General features: G+C 47.3%; 1 protein-coding gene across 1 annotated transcript in view; it reads right to left on the minus strand.

Moving 5' to 3' along the window:
* Positions 1-16,854, minus strand: part of ITGAE (integrin subunit alpha E) — a 60,573-nt gene extending 43,719 nt beyond the window's left edge. Inside the window, exons 1-2 of the mRNA XM_069603139.1 lie at positions 16,624-16,854; positions 608-728 (exon numbers count right to left, since the gene is read on the minus strand). Coding sequence (XP_069459240.1) covers positions 608-728; positions 16,624-16,657 — 155 coding nt within the window. The 5' untranslated portion in view covers positions 16,658-16,854. The remainder of the gene's footprint in view (positions 1-607; positions 729-16,623) is intronic.
* Positions 16,855-23,425: the final 6,571 nt, after the last annotated feature.

Genomic DNA, 23,425 nt, shown 5'->3' on the forward strand with positions numbered 1-23,425 from the left:
TCTACTGGGTGGGTATGGATGATATGTTTAAAATACAAAGTGATGTTTATTGATCTTAAACTTGGCCATAAACTGTGTCAAACCCTTAACATGCATTAACTTAAACCGTCTTTGCAACAACCCTGTAAAGTAGGAAAATATCACCCCCACTGCAGAGATGAGAAACTGAGGCTGGGGGTTGAGTGTCTTGCTATAAATACAGAGTGAAGCTGTCACCCAACCACGGCGTCCAGACCCACAGCCGGCCTTGCTCGTAACCACTACGCCGCCTGCCTCATAATTTCCATTAAAAAAAAATATTTTTTTGTCACTCTCCAAAATTTCTATATTGAGCATGTGTTACTTTTGTAAGAGACACGAGAGCCTTGATAAACTGTATTTTAAGAAAGGAGACAGTTAGTCTCCCCCTTCTCCACCCCAGGAGAGGCCAGAGTGAGGTCAGGGGCCAGCCTGCAAGGACTGACCCTGGGCTCATGGCCTCTCCCCTGCATGCCCTTCTGAAAGGGTTTCTCCCCAGCTGTGGAGTGGGGCACCACAGCCTTGTCTTGGGCCTTCTCCAGCTCTCCGAGGACCCTCGGTCCTCACTGCCCATCCCCTATCTGCCTACCAGGTCTGCTTGGTCCTGGAGTCCTGATGCAGAAGGGAGCTAAGCACATACGGGGCGCCGCCCTCGGGAGTCACCCAGGTCCGGGCCACGTCCACATTGAAGGCAGCCAGGGGAGCCAGGCCTGAGGAGGAAAGAAGAACAATTAACAGGCGAGGCATCGTTATTCCATCACCTCCTGCCATGCCATTATCCCCACTTTACAGATGGGAAAAGCAGGACTCTCATAAGAATGGGACTGGAACACAGGCACACCCAGCCCAGAACCCTTGATCCTCCAGCTAAACCAAGCTGTGTCTGTACTGATCCCTGCCCCAGGAGGTCTTCTTTTTCTCCCCCTTTGGCCATGACTTGTGGCATGCAAGATTTTAGTTCTCTGAGCGGGGATCAAATTAGCGCTCCTTGCAGTGGAAGGGTAAAGTCTTAACCAGGGACAGTCAGGGAAGTCCCCCGCCCCCCCAGCCCCCGCTCATCAACCAAGGGTCTTTTTCCACAGGAATAGGACTGAAATGCAGGTGTGTCTGATCCAGAACCCCTGACCCTCCTACTAAACCAAGCTATGTTGGCGCCAAGGCCCCCTCATCCAGGAAGCCTTCCTTGGTTCTGTCCCAGAGCACTTCCCACCTCCTCACACCTCCCACTGTTCACTTTCTGTACCAGGTACCAAAGTTAAAATAGACTATGGGCCCAATGGAGCGGATCTGCTTACATTCTGCCTACATACACCTCCATCAACTGACCCAAGAGAAAAGATATGTCCTCAAAAATACCTATTTGTAACAGTCCCAGACTGGAGCAACCCAAATGACCATCTGCTGGGGAATGGATAAACTGATATTTTCAGACAATGAATACTATTCAGAAGTAAAAGGAAACAGACAATTGACATGCACAACGAGATGGGTGGGTCTTCCCTGGTTGGTCCATTGGCTAAGACTCTGAGTTCCCAATGCAGGAACCTAGGCTCAGTCCCTGGTCAGGGAACTAGAACCCACATGCTGAGTTCCCGCAACTGAAGATCCCACGTGCTGCTACTAAGACCAGGCACAGCTGAAATGAATAAATAGAGAAAAATAAATATTAAAAAACTGTAGCAAAAAATATTGCCTGGAGTAGTGAGAGTAGGGGTGGGAATTAACTGAGAAGGGGTAGAGAGGAGCTTTTAGGGTGTTGGAAATAGCCTACATCTCTATAGGCATTTGGATTACAAAGACATGCATTTGTCAAAAATACATCAAATGATCCACTTAAAATTTGTGTGGCTCACTATGTAAATTTTACCTCAAAAAAAAGAAAAAAAAAAGAACCATAAGCAAATATTGAATTCTAGTTAACACGTATGCTGAAATGTTTAGGGATAAACTGTGCTGATGCCTGCAGTTTACTTTGAAATGCATCAAAATGTGAGACGGCTTGATGGGTGGATAGCTGGATATATACATGGATGGTAATTTACATAGAGATGGATATAAATAAATGTTTTTTATATACATTAATTACAATTGTCAACATTTTGTTGTGTTTGCGCTATCACACATATTTTACATATATGTGATATATAAAAATATATATATTGTAAAATCTATACATTGTCAAGTTGTTAGGGGAAGCACACTGACTGAACCCGACCACCCTGGCCAGGCCCTTTAGTAACCATTCGCATGAGTTGTTTTATGACAGGAAATCCTGGTAAGGAATACGGAACTAATAAGCCACCACCAACCGGAAGAGTTTGGAAAGGTCAAAAGGAGACACCGCATGTCTGTCCACTTCCCAGAATCCCTCTCGCTAGCATCCATCTTGGCTGAGTGATGCGTGCACCACCAGGGAAGACTCTGAGTTAGAATGATTGGCCAAAGACCACCCGGAAACGAATCCTATCACCATAAAACCCGAGACTGCGAGCCACGCCGCAGAGCAGTTCTCCTGGGTTCCCTTACCCTACTGCTCTCCACCCGGGTGCCCTTTCCCAATAAGATCTCTTGCTTGGTCAGCACGTGTCTCCTCGGACAATTCTTTTCCGAGTGTTAGACGAGAGCCTCCTCCTGGGGCCCTGAAGGGAGGGCCTCCCCCTTCCTACAACAAAGTCTGTCATATGTGGTTGTCCACTGTACAAGTTTTTCAACTTTTCTGTATGTTTGGAAATTCTTCACTAAAAATTTGGGCGGGGGGACTTGGGAAGGCAGAATTGATATGGATAGATTGCTCCCCAAAGAGGCTGTGCCAATTTGCACTCCAACAGAATGGAAGGCCTGTTTCCCACAGCATTGCTTGACTGTGCAGACCTCTTCATCTTTGTTTTAAAAGAGTATCTCATCATTTTCTTCCAAGCCTCTTATTATAAGTTGTTTTCTGTCTATTTCATGTACATTACCCATCTTAAAGAGGTCTTTATTGTTTTCTTTTTCATTCTTTTGGGCATACAACATAGCATGTGGGATCTTTAGTTCCCTGACCAGAGATTAAATCCACAACCCACGCAGTAGAAGTTTGGAGTCCTAACCACTGGACCACCAGGGAAGTTTTCTTATTTAATATACAAGAGCTTTTTTTTTTCCCAAAAGAAATTGCCAACGTGTTACTTAGCTATTTGTTCGACTTCCTTATATTTTTTCCCAAACCTACGTTTATTACGTAGTCAAATTATTTTTCTTCTGTCACTTGAGCTTTGTGTCATGCTTTCCCACCAGAGATTATTTTTTAATTTACTATTATTTTCTCCGGTATGTTATTTGTTTCATTCTTTTATGCTTACATCTTTGATTCATCTAGACTTTTTTCTTTTGGCTGCACCGTGAAGCTTGTGGGGTCTTAGTTCCATGACCAAGGTTCAAACCCATGTCCCTTGTAGTCAAAAATACAGTGTCCTAACCACTGGACTGCCATGAAAGTCCCTAGATTTTATTTTTGCATATACCCAGCTTTAATTTTTCTTCCCCCCAAATGAAATTGTCCAGCGTTCCTTCTCAACTAGCTTATATTATTCCCATAGGTTTGAAATACCACTTTATCATTCTCAGAATTCTCACATGTAATTTGGTGTCCCCAGGGACTCAGTTCTGCCCCACTGACCTCACTTTCTCCTGCTTGGACACATTCATTAGTCTCCTGACTTTCTCTTTCCAGATTTGTCCCTCCAGGTACATCCTTTCCATACCAGTAGTCAAAAAAAATTTTCAAAGGCATAGTTTGACCGTGCTGTGCCACTGCTTAAAATTACAGCATATGTTTGCATGGAAAAAAAAGGCAAAGTAAAGCATAGTCTATAGATTTATCTGTTCAAATACTGCTCAGTTAACAACTTTTTGTCACAATGGCTCTTGACAAGCTATGCCACTTCTTGAGTTTTGCTCAATTGTTTTGTTTTTGATTTGGCCACACCCCATAGCTTGCAGGCTCTTCGTTTTCAACCAGTGATTGAATCCAGGCCCACGGAAGCTAAAGCACCAAGTCCTAACCATTGGACTGCCAGGGCGCTCCCAGCTATGCCACTTAAAAAAAGGACATTGCTTTTTTTTAATGTTGATATGATGATTTTTGTTCACCCCTGAATACACCAAATAAACATGCTATAAGAAGTGTATTCTGATGTTACATTTTCAGGCAAAAACATATGCACCAATTTACTTACACGAGAGTTTCTAGCCCAACAATATCATAGGAAACAAATCTGCATTGCTTGCCACGTTTGAAAGTGTGAAAGTGGAGTCGTGTCCGACTCTTTGCGACTCCATGGACCTTAACCTACCAGGCTCCTCTGCCCATGGGATTTTCCAGGAAAGAGTACTGGAGTGGGTTGCCATTTCCTTCTCCAGGGGATCTTCCAAACCCAGCGATCTGAACCTGGGTCTCCCACATTGCAGGCAGATGCTTTACCATCTGAGCCACCAGGGAAGCCCCAGGTTTGGGTAAACCTCATATACTTTGTTTTGCATATGCATGCCCATCGAGGAGGCTGAAGAGACAGTGTCTTCTATGAGTCCACAGGCTACTGAGTGCACAAGCTATTTCCCTGTGTCTTGAAGTGATTTTAAGGTTTAGTATTTATTTTGGCCTCAAAATAGTTCTCTGTGACTTTATTTTTAAAGGGAGTTTGAATGTAAGATAGCCATGGGTCCCCAAATAGGTAAAAAAGAGTAAAGAAATGGTACAGAAAGGAAAACATACTTTTTCAGTAATGACCCCCTCTCACCCATCCTCCACCACCTACCCCTAAGTCTTCATTTCCTCCTCTAATGAGGACAGCAAGCCTTCATTACAATAAGTTGTATCTATAAATTATAATTTTACATTCAAATTATTGGGTTTTTAATATACACTTGTTTTGTTTGTAAATTTATAAAAGTTACATCATTAAAAGTTATTTAGATATTGGGGTGGCTGGAATGCACCACAGTTTTTCATTTGAAAAACTGATGGAAGTTTTTTTTTTTTCCCAATTAATGGCTTTTCACTTGGCATTAGAGATTTTAGGAACAAAGTAAAATCCTTAAACAACAGACAGGTATAAACTATTCTTTCAACTAAAGAAGAGAAGGAACCGACTATGCGGTTCTTCACTCCCTAAGGGAGATATAACCATTTAAAATATGTATGTCTCCAATAACATTGCTTCAAACTATATAAAGCAAAAATTGACTGAACTAAAAGATTTAACAAGTCTTTCCCAGGTATAAGAGCAGACAAAAAAAAAAGGAAAAAAACCAAACCCAGTAAGTATCTAGAAGATCTGAACAACACAATTAACAAACTTGATATAACTGACTAACAGATAATATTATAGCCAATAATGGCAAAGTAAACATTTTTTTCAAGTACGCATGAAATATCAAAATTGACCATAAATGTGCCGGGTCATAAAATAAACTTCAGTAAGTTTCAACAGATTTACATAATCCAGAGTATGTTCTCTGACTATAGTAGAATTAAACTAGAAATTCAATAACAAAGAGAAAGCAAGAAAAATCTGAACTTCTTGGAAAATAAGCATTGTACTTCTAAAGAATGTAAGGTCAAAAATGGAGACCTTAAAATATTTTTAACTGAATGAGAATTAAGATAGGACAAATCAAAACGTGTGTGATACAGTTAACAAAGTGCTTAGAGGAAACATACGGCATTATATGCATATGTTTTTAAAAAAAAAGAAAAACTGAAAACTAATTATCTAATATTCCATCTCAAAAAGCTAAATGAAAAGCAAGTCAAACTCGGAGAGGAATATGGAAGGAATAAAGATATGAGCATATCAGTGAAACAGAAAACTAACCTACATAGAGAAAATCAAAGCTTGGTTTTTAAAAAGAGTGATAAAGCTGATAAACCTCTAGCAACACTGATTAAGGAAGAAAATAAAAAGAGAGAAAGAACATAGAAATTACCAATATGAATGAAAAGACCACATTGGAACAGAGCCTAAGACATTTATGAAATAAGAGGATAGTATACACAACTTGGGGCTTCCCAGGTGGCTGTAATGGTAAAGAACCCAGCTGCCAATGCAGAAGACATAGAAGATGCAAGCTCAGCCCCTGGGTCAGGAAGACCCCCTGGAGGAGGGCATGGCAACACACTCTGGTATGTTTGCCTGGAGAAACCCATGGACAGAGGAAACTGATGGGCTACAGTTCATAGCCCAAATAAAGGCAGCCAAATACATAAAAAAAATAAAATTGATTAGTTAAAAAAAAAAACCTAGCAAATTATTGTGGAGAGAGGGGAGATGTTAGCAAGCCATTTCAAAAATATATGTGAAAATGCAAAGGGCAATATAATTATGACTGATTCGAGTTCTAGGGCAGAAACCAACACAACACTATAAAGCAATTTTCCTCCAATTAAGAAATAAATTAATTTTTAAACAAGGAAGACAGAGCTGACATTTTTTTTAAAAGGAAGAAAGAAAGAAACACAATGGGAAAGAATAGTCAGGTACTCTTGAAGAAGAAGAATAAAATTTTTGGATTTATCATTTATCAATATTATTATCAATTTACAGTTATTAAAACAGAATTATATTGGCATGCTGCTGCTACTGCTGCTGCTAAGTCGCTTCAGTTGTGTCCGACTCTGTGCGACCCCATAGATGGCAGCTCACCAGGCTCCGCTGTCCCTGGGATTCTCCAGGCAAGAACACTGGAGTGGGTTGCCATTTCCTTCTCCAATGCATGAAAGTGAAAAGTGAAAGTGAAGTTGCTCAGTCGTGTCTGACTCTTCAACTCTTCATGATCCCATGGACTGCAGCCTACCAGGCTCCTCCATCCATGGGATTTTCCAGGCAAGAGTCCTGGAGTGGGGTGCCAAAGATAGACAGATAGATCAATGGAACAAAGAGTCCAAAACATATGGTCACTTGATTTAGGACAAGGGTGACAGTAAGGTGTCACTTACTCTTTCTCAGTAAGGTGAAAGAATGATCTTTTAAATAAATCGTGCTGGGTCACTTGGATATCAACACTGAAAAAAATTAATCTTGACTTATGTTAGACACAAAAAATCAACTCCTGATGAACTGAAGATTTAAATGTGTGTTTAGATGGACCATATATCTACCTATGAAAAGTGAAAAAGAAAGCTTTTAAGAGAAAACAAAGGACCTTGGGGTAGACAGATACTTTTTAAACAGATCACAAAAAAACACTAGCTATAAAGAAAAGCATTGATAAGCTGAACTTCATTAGGCTTAAGAACTGTTTGTCGGAAGACATCACTAAAAGAGTAGAGAGGCAAGCCACAGAGAGAGAGGAGATGTTTGCAATACAAGCATCTGACAAAAGATTCATGTCAGAATCTGTGAAGAGTTCCTACAGATCAATATGAAAAAGGCATGTAAGCTAACAGAAAGAAGGACGTTTCACAAAAGAGACTATCCAAATGGCCAGCAATCATATGAGAAGTCGTCACTAGGCTTCACAGAAAGGCAAACTGAGATCATGCAATTCTGAAACAATGCAAGATCTTATGCGTCCTTGCCCCCTACCCTGACACCTCTGCCTGCCTTTTGTCTGTGGAAAACTTTGGTCAAAGAATAAGTTTTATCCGAGAAGCGAGAAATGCAGAATCAAGGGGAAACTGTCAAAGGAGACTAACTAATAAGAACATAGTCAATAAGCATAGTCAAGGACCTTTAATTCTTTCTCAAGGGCTATAGGTAATGCTCTGAGCCATGTCCTATGAGCTGTCTTCTAGACACACCAGGCAGAGAAGTTAGCTACACGATGACCAGGCTGTACTCAGGACAATTCCTGCCACAATTCCAAGAACTGGCCACAAAGAAATGAGAACAAAGGGACCCCGGAACTGAAGATTAACTGTACCTAAAACAGTGAAGATGATACTGGTCAGACCACTGATGACCAATTTGAAGATGACTATCAGAGCTGACTGCGGTTTCTGCATGTAGCCACCCCCAACACCCCGTCCTTCTGTCTATAAAAGCTCCTGCCCCACTGGTTGCCGGGGATGGGGGGGAGGGGATTGGACTTTGGACAGACATCCATCTCCCCCCACCCTCCAGCTGCTGGCTTCTGAAATAAAGCAAACTTTCCTTTCCACCTACTTGGCCTGTTTACTGGCTTTTGAACGGGCGAGCAGCCGGACCTCACACACACTCTTTCGGTAAAAATACCACTACATAACCACCAGAATGGCTAAACCGAAAAAGATAATACCATGTGTTAACAATAATGTAGAGCCATTAGAATAGTCATATACTGCTGGTGGGGGTGTAAATTTGTGTAACCCCTTTAGAAAACCGTTTGGCTATTATCAACTACAGCTGAATATATGCATAACTCGTGACTCAGCGATTCTAGCCTTAGGCATAAATCCAACAGAAATATGTTCATAAATTCATGAAAAGACATGTACAAGAATGTTCACAGCCTCACTATTCATAATAACCCCAAGCTGGAACAACCCACATATCTACCAACAAGCTGCAGTATATTCACCAATGGAATACCCTGCAGAAACAAAAATAATTGACTACTAAGTGGGTAGATCTATGAACACAATGTCAGAGGAAAACCAGTGGGGACGAAACAGAACATGTATGATTTCATGTAAGTGAAGTTCAAAACAGGCAAACGAATCCATGATATTAGAAGTCAGGAGGATGGTTACCCTTGGGGGTAATGACTGGAGGGTCCACAGGAGGTGTTTATGGATGTTGGTGATGATGTTCTGTTTCTTGAAATGGGTATCAGCATGTGGATTTGATTTAATTTGAAAATGCACTGCTCTGACTTTGTTCGTTTTTGTGTGTGACTTCAAAAAACAGCCTACCTTAAAAAATAATAATCGCAGGGGTGAGAAGGAATAAATTAGGAGTTCGGGATTAATACACTGCTATACTCCAGTATTCCTGCCTGGCAGTTACTCCCATTAACAGAAGAGCCTGGAGGGCTACAGTCCATAGGGTTGCAAAGAGTCAGACACGAATGAAGCACACATACATAAAATAGATAAACAACAAGGATTTATTGTATAGCACAGGGAACTATATATATATTCAGTGTATTGTGATAGCCTATAAAGAAAAAGAACGTTTATGTGCAATGTCTTATGGAAAAACCTGAAAGAATTTTTTGGCTAACCCAATATAATGGGATCATTTTGCTGTACACCTAAAATTAACTCAATATTGTAAATCAACTATAGTTCAATTTAAAAAACAATAATAATTGCAAGTGTCTGAAACACACTTAATATGTAAAAATTCCAGGGATTCTTAATGATACTTAAAAGACAGTTGTTGTTGTTCGGTCGCCAAGTTGTGTCCAAGAGGAAACAAAAACAAAAGAAATCAAAACACTACATTGTTCACCATCAGCAGTGAAATGAGGGCATTGTCCCCTAACTCTGAAAATCGACTATTAAAGGGAAAGTATTAATCTTCTTGCCTTTCCTGTATGCACTACATTTCAGGGTCACCAAACAGTCTTAGTTGGCGAGAAAACGTTCTTTAAGGAAAAGTCATTACCAACAAATGGGGAAGGAATAATAGAATCATAAACACAGAATTTTGCAGAACATCCCTGGCAATCCAGTGGATTTGGATTTAAGTCTTAATTTGGAGTTGTTTTCAGTGCCGGGAGCACAAGTTCAATCCCTGGTTGGGGAACTAAGATTCCACATGTAATGCAGTCAAAAACAAAAGAAAGCATATAACTTTGCAAGTCATAATGAAATACAACAGTGAATTCAGGCCACAATCATCAATGGACAAAACCACTTGGATGAAAGTTTGATTGAGCACTTCACAATTAGACTGACACCCCCAGCCCACTAGTTCATCTTAGCGCCCTTAAGAGTGGGTCCCCCAGGCATGTATGCCCCCTTGTGTGACTCCCCAGGAAGAATTCTGGGGCCCAAGACTCTGCATTTCTAACAGCTCCCGTGTGATGTCCAGGCTGCCAGTCATCAGACCACACCAAGAAGCAAGTCTTTAAAATACCTTAGCAAAGGAAACTGGAAAAAGGAGCAAGGGAAATGCAGGAAAAATGGCAAAATCCTCCTGATTTTTTTTGACTGGGGTCCTTAACTTGTGGGATCTAATGTCTGATGATCTGAGGTGGAGCTGATGTAATAATAATAGAAGTAAAGTGCACAATAAATGCAATGCGCTTAAATCATCCTGAAAACATCCCCTCATCCCAACTGTCAATGGAAAAGTTGTCTTCCACAAAACCAGCCCCTGGTGCCAAAAAGGTTGGGGACGGCTGGTATAAAGTGTATTCGTCAAAAAAAGTTAACCCTGCATGTAATGAAGACATTAGCCCTAACTGCCAGGTTCCAGGAAATAAAGGGGGTTGAAGGACAAATCACTCTGAGAAGAAGCAAACATGCAAATCTTTCATGAAGATCTGTTCTGCAGGACAAGCGTCCGAGCTCTGCAGTAAAACATGAAAAAGACACAGAGACGCCCAAATGAGCAAGGGGGCCCGCCTAGACTAAGAAAGGCATAGCAACCGCACATGATATCTGGGCCTTGTTAGGTTCTTGATCTGAACTCATCAACTGTTAAAAATAGACATGTGGAGACAGTTGGGAAGATTCGGATACAAGCTGAATATTAGCAAAAGGAGAAGGAGGTGGCAGAGGATGAGAGGGTTAGATGGCATCACCGACTTAATGGACATGAATTTGAACAAACTCCAGGAGATAGTGAAAGGCAGGGGAGTCTGGCATGCTGCGGTTTATGGGGATGCAGAGTCAGACACAGCTTAGCAACTGAGCAACAACATTAGACATTAACAAAGAATTACTGTTCATTTTGTTAGGTGATGAGAACACTGTGACTGTAAGAGGATATCTCCTATACTTTAAAAATTTGTATTGAGGCATTTGAGGGTAAAATGACTGATGGTGGGGATTTTCCTTCAAATAAAGCTTCCAAAGCGAGTAAGTGCAAACAGATCACCCAAGTATCTTCTTCTAAAATGCAGGTTCTGATTCAGGACGTGAGGGGGTGGGGCTGAGGTCCTAGTCTAACAGGCTGGTAAGTGATGCCAAGCTGCACCTGGTCCCCAGACCAAACTGTGAGCATCAAGGCTTCAACATACTTTGGAAAAGCAAACAGGAAAATGACAGGTGAAATCAGTGCAGCAGGTGTGACAAGATCTTGATAGCTGCGTCATCTGGGTGACGGGCATATTGGGTTTACTGATGTCATTTTCTTTTGGCCACACCACTCAGCATATGGGACCTTAGTTCGCCAACCAGGGACTGAACCCGTGCCCCATGGAGTGGAAGGGCAGAGTCTTAACCCTTGGGCCACCAGGGAAGTCTCCTCATTTTCTTTACTTCTGTACACACTTGAAACTTTGTTAAAATCCAATCTTCCAAAGGCTGAGGGCGCAGGCTCCCTCTAAGGGGCACTGTCTGCTTTCACCTGTCAATTCTCATTCCTCTTCCCTGAGCCCGACGCAAAATCTGTACTTTATTGCTTTCCCTTTATACCCCTGCCTTGCCCAGAATGATGGGTGGTGACTCATAAAAATGTATCATCTGCTAAAATAAAACTTATTTTAAAATGATGGGGCAGGTAAAAAAAAAAAAAAAACTAACTAAAAAGTGAAGTGAGAACTACCCACTTCTTACAAAGAGTGAGTGGAAGGCCTTCTTTCCCCTTTTTACCGTCTGTGTGACTCACAGACATGAATTGAAACCCCTGTGAGAAGTCTAGCCTTCCTTCCCAGACATGCATGGTATCTCCCTGCCCAGCCCAGTATCCCCTCTGCCTGCTCTTTCTCCAGCTGCTTGATACCCCACTTCCTGAACACACTCTGCACGCCTCCCACCACAGGGCCTTTGCACGGCGGCTCCCCCTGCCCCGTGTGCCTTCCTCATCACTCTCCCAGCTCCGCCCCATCCTTTGGGGCCCTGTTCAGGCTCTCCCTGCCCCAGGAGCCAACTAGATTCTTGACCAGAATGCCCTTCTGGTCTCTGAGCCCCCTCAGCATCCTGGGCTGTCTCTGTCTGGCTCTGACTAAATCCTGTCTGGGTCAGAGTGATCGGCGATGAAGTTTGTTTCCCCCAGACAGTAATCTGATCTGTCATCCATGATACCCTCAACCACAAAGTCCCACTTGACACAGTGCCAGGCCCAGATTAGAAACATCAGATAGGGCCAGAGATTTCTGATATCCACCCCTGCACCCCCATTTTTCGCTTTGTTCAACTGAGGGGTCTTGGCTCAAAATCTCTGAGGGGTGAGAAAGGAGGAGGTAAGCATAGAGACACTCACGACCACCTTCCTGGACCACCTGCTCTCTTCCAGGCACCATACACAGGTGCTTGGGCTCAGGGAGGTCAGGGGATTGCTTTGTGGCCCATCTGCAAGTTGAAATTTGTGTCTGGGCCCCAGGTCTGCCTTATTCTAAGGTCTTCAGTAAAAGCCAGAGGCCCTGGGGACAAGGGTGTTGGTGTAAATAGAGACCAGGCTCCCTGTGTGCCAGCAGCTGAGAACTGGGGCAGAGCTCTGGGTTAGCGAGCTGGTAATTAGGTCAGCGAGAATATGTGTATGTGTGCGTGTGTGTAGATGTGTCAACTGGACTGCTGAGAACATGTGCATGTGTGTAGGCTGTGTGTGTGTGTGTGTGTGTGCGTGCGTGCGTGCTAGGGTGTCACTGGGTCCGCTGAGCTGAGAATATGTGCATGTGTGTGTGTAGGTGTGTCAATGGGTCTGCTGAGCTGAGAAAACAGGCACGTGTGTGTGTGTGTGCTAGGGTGTCACCGGGTCCGCTGAGCTGACAACACACGCACGTGTGTGTGTGTGTGTGTGTGTGTGCGTGTGTAGGTGTGACAATGGGTCCGCTGAGCTCTCTCAAAAGGCCAGCCGGTGCCTGGGGTCCCCCAGACGTGAGCTGCCTTGCTGGAGCAGACTCTACGCCCAACTGCTGCCACAGTCCCTTTACCCAGACTGTGCATCCATCAGGGACTCCCCAACCCTTCCCACTTCCCCCCTAGACTCAGAGAAACGAGCATGAGCCCTGGAGGGAGACAGTGCCCGCTTTCCATGGAGTCCCTGCAGGACCTGCGGTCTCCTCACTGCCGTCTTCTCAGCGGGGCGACGCCGTGTGCAGGGCCCGACATACCGAAGGCTCCATAGGTGGGTGCTAATGTCAGTGCTGTAACCACAGAGGGCCCGCCACGTCCTCTGACGTCTTGCTCTCCGGGTGAAGCCCCCTTCGAGCGCTGTCAGAGATGAGAGCCGGCTGAACCAGAGTCTGTCACCACACCACCCACAGGGCTGCCTCCCCAAGCTGCCTCAGCCACAGGGGCCTGCTGAGTCAGACCCCACTCCATCCTGTCAACTCCACGGCTCCCCACCAGCCCCCTCTCTCCCCCGTCACACTGGGCCATTTAGATACACATTCTTACAGTACTGTCCCCAGCTTAGCCAACTGAACCTGGGGGACATGGTTTCCCCAGATTAAGCAAGAAGCCCGGCCATAGCAGCCATCCTGACGCCCAGCCGAGAGCACCCAGAAAGGTCTGCAGGCTGCCTGTCCCATGCGGCGGCTCACCCTGCGCTCGCCCACCTGGGCCGTTAAAGTTGAGCCTCATCATCTCAGCCCCAGGCCTCATGCCTGCCCTCTGACTCCCTCACAGGCTACCCGAGGGCCGCGGCCAGCAGGTCTGGGGGAGGCTGGGCTAGGTTCCATGCAAAGTGCTTGCGGCTTCCTCCTACATCTTCCCCGTGTCTCCTCCTCCCCACGTCCTCCTGCCCCAAGTCTCAGCAACTGCCTCTTCATGAGCCTCTGCCTCCCTTTCCTCCAGGACACTGCCTTCTACACAACAGGCAAGTCTCATGGTCACCTTTGGGCTTGGGGCCTACTGGGTTTCCCCCTGCCCTCAGGGTGCAGCCGGAGCTCCCTTAGCCTAGCATTCTGGATCCCCCACACTCCCACCACCTCCCTGACCACCCGCATGGCCCCTGTCTACACTCCCCAAAAGCCAGCCTCCTGGAGGGGGTCAGAGGTGTCTGGCTCCCGAGTGGCCTGCCCTCCACACCTGGCCTGCCCATGCACTCCGCATCTGTCTTACCTCTCTGCCTGGGGGACACTTTCCCCATCCCCATGTGTTGCCTGAAGGTGTCCTTAGCGGGCCCTCCAGCTGGGGACAGAGGGTCCCGGTTTGCATGTGGCCTGCTTCCCCCGGGGCCCAGGGTGTCCCGGCTGCGGGGGCCAGACAACATCAGAGCAGACAGCCCTCTGATCCCCACTCAGATCTCACCCTATGTCTCCTTAAACATGATCCTTACACCAGGGTCTCTGTCCATACTGCTTCTCCGCACAGAAGCTCCCTCCCACCCCTACCACCTGTCTGCACTTGCTAAGGACTCCCCCATCCTACGGGCCACCTCGGACACTACAGTCCTCCACCCTCAGTGGCTGAGGTTTTCCATCTCAGACTTGCCCTTCCATCTAGGTTGTGCCCTGGGCGGATCCTGGTCTGGCACCTGCCCAATTCCCCCAGCAGGACTCAGAGGGGTCCCCAGGCTCTAGCCTGAAGTTAATACAAGAGCTAAGCCAACCCTGGACTTCTGGTTCTTGTACCACTGAAAGGTTTTATAGACCCATAGCATAGTTCCCTTCTTCACCCGAGCTGTGTAGATGCAGTCTCTAAGAGCCTGGGAAGAGAAGTGAATGGCTGCGGTCACTGAATAAGTCAGGGTGAAGACTGACCCGGGAGTAGCAGGCTGCAAGGAACAGCTACAGGGCTTCACCACAGTGGGAAGGGTAGAAGGTCAGACCAGGAACAGTCTGGATTCTCTCAGCCTAGCGAGGTGCAGCCAGGATGCAGGGCCTGGGCTCACAGTCTGAGGAGATCCTATGCCCTCCCTTGGCCTCCCCTTGTCACTTTCTCAGACTCTCACCTCCTCCAGGAAGCTCTTTATGATTAGTCCACCCCTAAGTCTCAGGACCTCACTCTTAGAGCAGAACTGTCACAGCTCCATTTCTCCCAATCACACTGGTGCTGCTCAGGCACTGCTCTTGTCCCTGGCCCACAGCATAGCCAAGCTGCAGGCTCATGGATCTCATTGCAACTCTGCTCCATCTTGCTCTCTGCTGTCCATCCACCTGGGGGGTGCCTTAGCCTCAGAAGGGGTTTTGTAAAGCTCATGTGACTTGACATTGACGAAAAAGGTGCTGGGGCGATAACTGATCCTTCCAGAGGCCACAGGATAAAGAGATGAGCAGGAGCCCGGAGTGACACCAGGGTTAGTGGACCAGGCCATGGGGTATTCTGGAGCTTCTAGAGCAGGGAGGCAGGCAGAGGCCTGGGCTTAAGCCTCATGTCCACCAGCACTTGCTTGTAACTATGGCCAGTCACTACCCCTGTCTGGGTCTCAGTCACCTCTTCCATGCTGGGAAGGAGTGGACCAGGGTCTTGTCTAAACATCGTCTATGGACACGCTTGGTGACACAAGATCAAAGAAGCATGAGACCTTCTCCACACGCCACACATAACTGAAAGTAAAGGGAAGTCTAAGCTGTAAAATAAGGAAGAGGAAGGTCAACAAAGTTTTGATCTTTCCATGATAACTATTTTTTTAAATAATCAAATATTAAAATTTGGCCAGCCTCTTGGGTGGCCCGGCCCTGTGGTGGGTGCTATTAGTAATTCTGAGCACCCCCCAGGCTGGCCTCAGCTCAGCCACAGTCTGGCCTCACTCAGCAGCCTGCATTAATCCTTAGGGGAAACTGAGGCTCCTAGGAGTTTTGAAACTACATCTGCCTGATGCCCGGACTTATTCTTCCATCAGAAGCTTCTGACCAGCACAGGAGGCCGCCAGGAGTCCTGTCAGATTGCTAAGCAGGACCACCTGGCCTCAGGCTTGATCTGAGCAGCCCCACCCTGCAGCAGGGCTCACTGACCACGCTTTTTCTCCTCCCTGGTTCCTGGTGGGTAGTGCAGGCTCCTGGCTTGGTTTGCCCTCAGGGGCTTCCATGGTTGTTTTAAAGGCCAGAAAGGGACCCCCTAGGCAGTGCGGAGAGGAAGCGCCCCCTCCCCCACACAGGTTCTCCTTGGGCCTTAAGGTCAGGAACAGGAAGCTGGCCCCCCTTTGCATTCGTCCCCCACCACACAGCCCACCATCTCTCATCAGCAGTCACCTGCTCACAGGGTCCTTACCCCCTCCTCAGCTAAACCCTTCCTGTGTAAGAGAAGGGGGCTCTGCTGGGCAGGTGGGCTTGCACACTCTGAGGAGAAGCGCAGCAGACCTGAGGGGCTGCCTGACATGGACGCCTGGTTGGGGAAAAGGGGATGCATGGGGAGGGGAGGTGGCAGGAGGAACAGGAGGCAGAGCCCCAGAGTCCAAAGTCAGAGGGAGCCTCAGGGGCCCTTCCCAGCCCCAGGGGGGGTCTGACCCACAGAGCAAGAGCCTCCCTCTGGGGGGAGGCCCCACCTCTTCTCTAACCTTGGGCCCTGAGCCCCACCAGACGCACAGACAGACAGGCCGAGCTAAGGGCACAGCAGCCCCCTGAGGGGCAAGGCTGAGGCCGACTTACTGGTCACGCAGAGCAGAGAGTGAAAGAGCCACATCCTGGCGGGAGCGCAGGCAGCCCCGAGGCCTCAGGGGCTCAGCTTCCCTCCCGGGCTCCTGGGCTCGAGCAGGAGGCGGGGACAGAGGCACACCCACAGGCCAGGACCACAGGCTGCGTGGCTTCCTCAGTAGAGGAGGGCTGGGTCCCGGGAGCCCAGAGGCACTGGCAGCCCTGCTCCATCTCTACCACTCTTGTGGAACTGGGACCTGAGGTCTGGCCTGGGAACAGGGCCGGATGACGTCAGGAGCGGGTATTTGAGGTACAAAAGCAGTATGAATCCAGCGGTGTGTTGTTTATCATCCTCGTGGAAGAGTCCCAGCCCCCTTGCCCTGCTCCATCACCCACCACCCACCTCTGCCCCAGCCTGGCCCAGGGTCCCTCCCACAGGAAGCACCCTCCACAGCTAGAAACCCACCTCCACACTCAAGGCCCTGAGACTGCGGAGGGCCAGGTGAAGGGAAAGACCCTGGCACTGATGGAATCACTGCCTCAGTTCAGCTCTGGCCGCATTCTCTTCATTTTTGTTTTTAATTTTAAAAATAGTTTTATTTATTTCTGTGCTAGGTCTTCTCTGGTTGCAGCGAGCGGAGGCTACTCTCTAGTCTCAGCGCACGGAGTTCTCATCGCCGGAACACGGGCTCCAGGGCATGCCAGCTTCAGTAGCTGTGGTACAGGGGCTCAGTGTTAGCAGCTCTCCAGCTCCAGAGCGCAGGCTCAGCAGCTGTGGTGCGTGGCTTTCGTTGCCCTGTGGCACTGTGGGATCTTCCTGGACCAGGGACTGAACCCATGCCCCCTGCATTGGCAGGGGGATTCTTAATCCACAGCTGCTGCTGCTGCTGCTGCTAAATCGCTTCAGTTGTGTCCGACTCTGTGCGACCCCATAGACGGCAGCCCACCTGGCTCCCCCGTCCCTGGGATTCACCAGGCAAGAACACTGGAGTGGGTTGCCATTTCCTTCTCCAGTGCATGAAAGTGAAAGGTGAAAGTGAAGTCACTCAGTCGTGTCCAACTCTTAGCGATGCCATGGACTGTAGCCCACCAGGCTCCTCTGTCCATGTGATTTTCCAGGCAAGAGTACTGGAGTGGGGTGCCATTGCCTTCTCCAATTCACAGCTGCATTCTCTTCATATCCTGATGACAGTGCCATGGTGTAGAACCTAACAGAGATCTGGGCTACCAGGACAGAAGTGAAATTCCATGCATCTGTTAGCACATCTCTGACTCAGCCCAGAAGCCCAGAGAACTGCACTGCCGACAGCCCGCAGTCGCATGTAAATGCCAACTTCACGCTCTGTCAGATTTTCCATGTGTGCCCACGTCTGTCGCAGAAGTCTCTCCCGCACCTTTGCTTCCCAGACAGTTGGCCGTGCAGAGCAGCACTGTTCCACGGAGCCCAGCATTCAGTGTCTAGACTTACACAGTCCAACTGTGGTTACTGTGTCCTTTAAATGTCCCCAGTCACTGAGGAACTGAATTTTCCATTTTATTTAATTTTGTTTACAATCAAAATGTCTCTCTCACCTGGATGCGTGCATCTCCAGGGAGAGCACTTCACACTGTTAATATAAGGGTTAAAACACAGCAGATGGGATGCCCTGGGGGTCCAATGGCTAAGACTCCATACTCTCAATGCAGGGGGCCCGGGTTCAATCCCTGGTCAGGAAACTAGATTCCATATGCCACAGCGAAGATCCTGCATGCTGCAACTAAGACTTGGCACAGTCAAATAAATTCATACATATTAAACAAGGAAATTAAAAAAAAAAAACCCACAGCAGAGGATGGCGTTGACTCGATGACTAGATGAAAATCAATTTTATCTTGTTTCTCATGATGAAAGCCTGCTTGGCTAAAGTTCTGTAATGACTGAGGTCACGTAACAGTCTTACATTGCTTGCTTTGGTCTGACAAAATGCCTCCACCTAGCAGGACAGTTCCCGGATGTTACATGGTTGTTGAGATTACGGTTCATCATTTTCCACACTATATACCACCCAACGGAGAGGTTAAACAGCTGAGAAAGCAAAGCTCCAGGTCTGATGAGTCATCCGCCAGGTCACAAAGATCGTCCCAAAGTGGCTTAACCCTGTCATGGGCTGGGGTCCTGGCTGTCTTCCCACACTCAGAGCTCAGCACCTCTCTCCCTCCCTGTCCCCAGCTCCCAGGGTGCCTGGCAGAGCAAGGAGGGGCTTGCTGGCCCAGAAAGGGAGAGAGCAGCCCCAGGCCACAGAGCAGAGCAGAATTAGGGACAGGCTGGAACCCAGGACTGTGCCCACTGGAGGCTTCCAAGAAAAGCAGGCCTTTGGTTGGGAGTGTGAACTTTGGGACGTCTCGGGAGGCTGGGCAAAGTTGATGAGAGGATGCTGAAACAGGTGTGGAGCCATTTTCTGCATCTTTGGAGACTTCCAGACTGCTAACTTGGCCTGCATCCTTCTGAGATGCGTTTTCCAAGCTGTGGGTGTCTGCACAGCAGACCACTGGTCATGAGCATGGAGAGGCCCTTCCAGTCCTTCTGACAGTAACTGCCCACAAACCCAGACTTCAGGTCCCAAGGCAGAGCCAGGCTATATCATGCTCCCAACTCACAGAACCTAGTGCAAGGCATTCAGGAACTACCTACGTATCTTAAAGGAATGTGAAAACAGCTTCTGAAGTACATTTTACTTTAAACAAATGTTAAAGGACCAACTTGAGGAACATTCTATAACATAACTGGACTGAACTGTTCAAAAACAACCATATCATAAAAGGCAAAGAAAGACAAGGAATTGTTCCAGGCTACAGGAGCCTAAAGAGAGGGTATCAAGTGCAGTGTGTGATCCTGGATTGACTCCCAGGATCAGAAGAAAATTGCTTTAAAAAAACATTATTGGGACAGTTGACAAAACTGAAACATGAATCACAGGTTAGATATTATTGTCTTGTTAGATGTGTGTGTGTTAGTCACTCAGTCGTGTTCAGCTCTTTGTGACCCCGTTGACTGTAGCCTACCAGGCTCCTCTGTCCATGGGATTCTCCAGGCAAGAATACCAGAGTGGGTTGCCATTCCCTTCTCCAGGGGATCTTCCTGGCCCAGGGATTGAACCTGGGTCTCTGGCATTGCAAGCAGATTCTTTACTGTGTCTGAGCCACCAGGGAATAAAATTAAACAATTTCTGAATCTGATAACACTACTGTGGTCATATGAAGGAAAGTCCTTTTTCTTAGAAAATGTACACTAAAATATTTAGAGGGTGAAGTTACATATGTATGCAAGTAACTCTCAAATAGTTCACGGTTGGGGGGATAAGGGTTAAGGGGGAAAAAGAGGCGAGGAAGAAAAGAGCTTTGTTCTACCCTCAAAACTATTCTGTGATTGTTAAATTATATCACAGTAAGAAGTATAAAGAGTTAGAGCATAGAGGATACGTGTTTAGCATGGGGTAGGCCTGATGCTCTGTCTGCAAGTGAGTGAAAAGCGTGGCTGTCCACACTCACGGGGGCGGGGGGGGGGGGCTGTTCCCACAGTCCTGTCCCACCGCCCCCAGATGCAGCAAGTGTTTCTAATCACTTGCCTCTGAGTCCTAGGATGCTAGGAAGAGGGCATCTGGAAGGGTGAGGATGTTACTGAGACCAGCAAAGGACAGAGTTGGCAAAGGGGCAGCGGGAAGACTGACAAGCAGCCGTAGTCACGTCTGCTGACTGAGCGTCCAGAGTGGGCACAGACTCGGTGCCAGGGGCCTCCACACAAGCCCCCGCTGACCCTCACAGCCACCCTGCTTGGTTACCCTGATTGCACGGATCAGGATGCTGGCTCAGTGATAGGTTAAGTAATTTGTCCCAGATCATATGTGGTGCTAGTGGTAAAGAATCCACCTGCCAACGCAGGAGGGGCAAGAGATGCAGGTTTAATCCCTCGGTTGGGAAGATCCCCTGCAATAGGAAATGGCAACCTGCTCCAGTATTTTTGCCTGGGAGATCCCATGGACAGAGGAGCCTGGGGGGCTACAGTCCATGGGGTCACAAGGAGTCGCACACAACTGAGCGACTGCACACACACACTCTCTCTCTCACATGCTAATAAGTGGCCAAGATGGGATTCAGTCAAAACTGTTTTCCTCCAGATCCAGGACTCTGAACGACTGCAAACCCTACTGCCTCCAGACCCATGGGTCTAAACTCCTCCCAGTCCATGAGCCTTTAAAAAGCAGGGACTTCGTTCCACACAGACACTGGGATCCTTGCAATCCTGGATGCCACGGACAGAACTGGGTCACCCCTCCCACATTTGTATGTTGAAGCCACAACAAGGTCACTGCATTTAGAGACAGAGCCTTTAGTAGGGCCCTAATCCAATAGGCTTGGAGGTCTGAGGAGAGGAAGAGATGTCTCTCTCTCCAAGTTCATGCACCAAGGCCACGTGAGCCCACAGAGAGATGCTGTCTGCCAGGCAGGAAGAGAGGCTTCATGAGAACCCAACTGCTGGCATCCTGATCTCAGGACTTCTACTTCCAAAATCTGAGAAAATATATTTTTTATTTAAGCCACCCAGTCCATGGTATTTTGTTGCAGCAGCCTGAGCTGACTAAGACATGGGCTATCTCCTAAAAATTCTCCCATGTGAAAACATCCATGCGTGCGTGTCTGCTGGAGAAAGAGCTGAGTGGGAAGGGAACAAGGGTGAGGATCTCCGTGTCCTTCCATAACTGGGGCTGGGCAGGCGGGGGCGGGGGCTGGGTGGTGCTGTTGCACTGGGTCATGGAACCAAGGATCCAAGGACTTAGGCATCTTATTGCTCAGTCGCGTCCGACTTTTTGTGACCTCATGGACTGCAGCACGAGGTCTTCCCTGTCCTTCACCACCTCCCGGAGCTTGCTCAAACTCATGTCCGTTGAGTCGGTGATGACATCCAAACATCTCATCCTCTGTCAGCCCCTTCTCCTTCTGCCTTCAATCTTCCCCAGCATCAGGGTCTTTTCCAGTTAGGCAGTTCTTCACATCAGATGGCCAAAGTATTCTAGCTTCAGCTTCAGCATCAGTCCTTCCAATATTCAGGACTGCTTTCCTTTAGGATTGACTGTTTTGATCTCCTTGCAGTCTGAGTGATTCTTCAACATCACAGTTCAAAAGTATCAGTGCTTTGGTACTCAGCTTTCTTTATGGTCCAACTCTCATATCCATACATGACTACTGGAAAAAACCATAGCTTTGACTAGACGGAACTTTGTCCGCCAAGTAACGTCTGCTGCTTGTCTCCAACTCCTTCCTGTCCAACTTCCACTCCAGATGCTCCTTGGGAAAGCTCAGCAAAGGCCCTAGAACTCGCATTAGCACTAGAAGGAAACCTGGAGACATCCCCGTCAAGCCTGTCATCCGACAGACAGGACACAGAGGTCCTGAGAAGTAAAGAGACTTGCTTGGTCTTTTCCAGTTTCTAGATGAGACAGAATGAGCTCCCAGGGCCCCAGGCCCGGCCCCAGCTGCCACCCTATTTGACCGTCCTCAGAAGACATTCCACCTGAGCAAAAAGGGCTGGCTGCCTCCTGGAGCACACGGGTCCTCTGAGGAGCCCTCGTCAATAACGAGAGGGGACACATTAAGCACGAGAGCCCCAGGAAGGGACGGGAAGGCTGTGTCAGTTCCCCTGTCAGTGGTGTGTGCTCTCTTGCTCTGACTAACCAACACTGGTTGGGGGCGGAGGTGACAGACAGTCTGAGGTAACACAGAACGTCAACTGCTGAAGGCTCTGTCCTCCAGGAAGGGCCTCTAGAATTGCTCTAACAAAACCAGCTAAGAACCCCGGGGCTGAGTGCTTACTGTGGTGTGTTGACCACCCACACCCTAGTTGTGTCTGTAGCAGAGCAAAAAAGCCCACTGCAATGCCTCACAACTATCTGAAACAAGGTCTTGAGTGAGCATTTCCCTAACTGCTCCCAAGAACATCAAAGCTCTGTGAAACATTCAAAGAATTTCATTTTTTTAAAAAAAGCTACAGTATTTAAGATTTATTTTATAAACGTGTAAGAAAAGTTCTACATTACTGCTTGTCAGATTACACAATAGTTTGCTCTGAAGCCAGTATGCTGTTCTCAAGATCAAAGACATTCTGTCCTTTTAGTTCTTGAAAAGAAAAGAAGTGGGTTGACTTCTAATTTACTTCTTGTTACGTTAAAGCAAAGGCTTATACGTCAACTAATTTGGGCAGCAATTAATTAATCTGTGAAGCTGTCATTTTCTGTTAACCTTCATCTAAACTGCGTGTTAGCATTGCACTGTAACTCTTCAAACCGCCCAGCCTGACAGCAGGAAGGCTACTCTAGGCTAAAGGGCCGTAGACAGAGATGAGTTCTGTTTCACTGTGTCCTGTTTGGGCTGCTATCACTTCCTTACCCCTTGGATCGGATGCTAAGAAGTGGCCTGTCTCTTTGAGGCCTCTCTTCCACCTGCCCACTTCCCTTCCTGCTGTCCTTGGTACAGATGAATGCTTTCTAAAAAATATTCTTGACTAGCTACCTGACTCTTCAGCAAATTCCTTATAAAGCCAGGGAAGCTTCAGCTCATAGACAGCCAGATCATTAAGATTTGAATTTCATGGAGACCTCCTTAATGAGATTCTTACAAGAGTGCAATTTATGCACTTGTGGATAACCTCCCTCTTTTTTGAATCCAGTGGTCTGGATTTGGGCGAGCTCCAGGAGATGGTGAGGGACAGGGAGGCCTGGCATGCTGCAGCTCATGGACTCACAAAGAGTCGGACACGACTGGGCGATTGAGAAACAAGTCTTGG

The sequence above is a fragment of the Ovis canadensis genome, chromosome 11 (assembly GCF_042477335.2).
Source record: "Ovis canadensis isolate MfBH-ARS-UI-01 breed Bighorn chromosome 11, ARS-UI_OviCan_v2, whole genome shotgun sequence".
Taxonomy (NCBI): domain Eukaryota; kingdom Metazoa; phylum Chordata; class Mammalia; order Artiodactyla; family Bovidae; genus Ovis; species Ovis canadensis.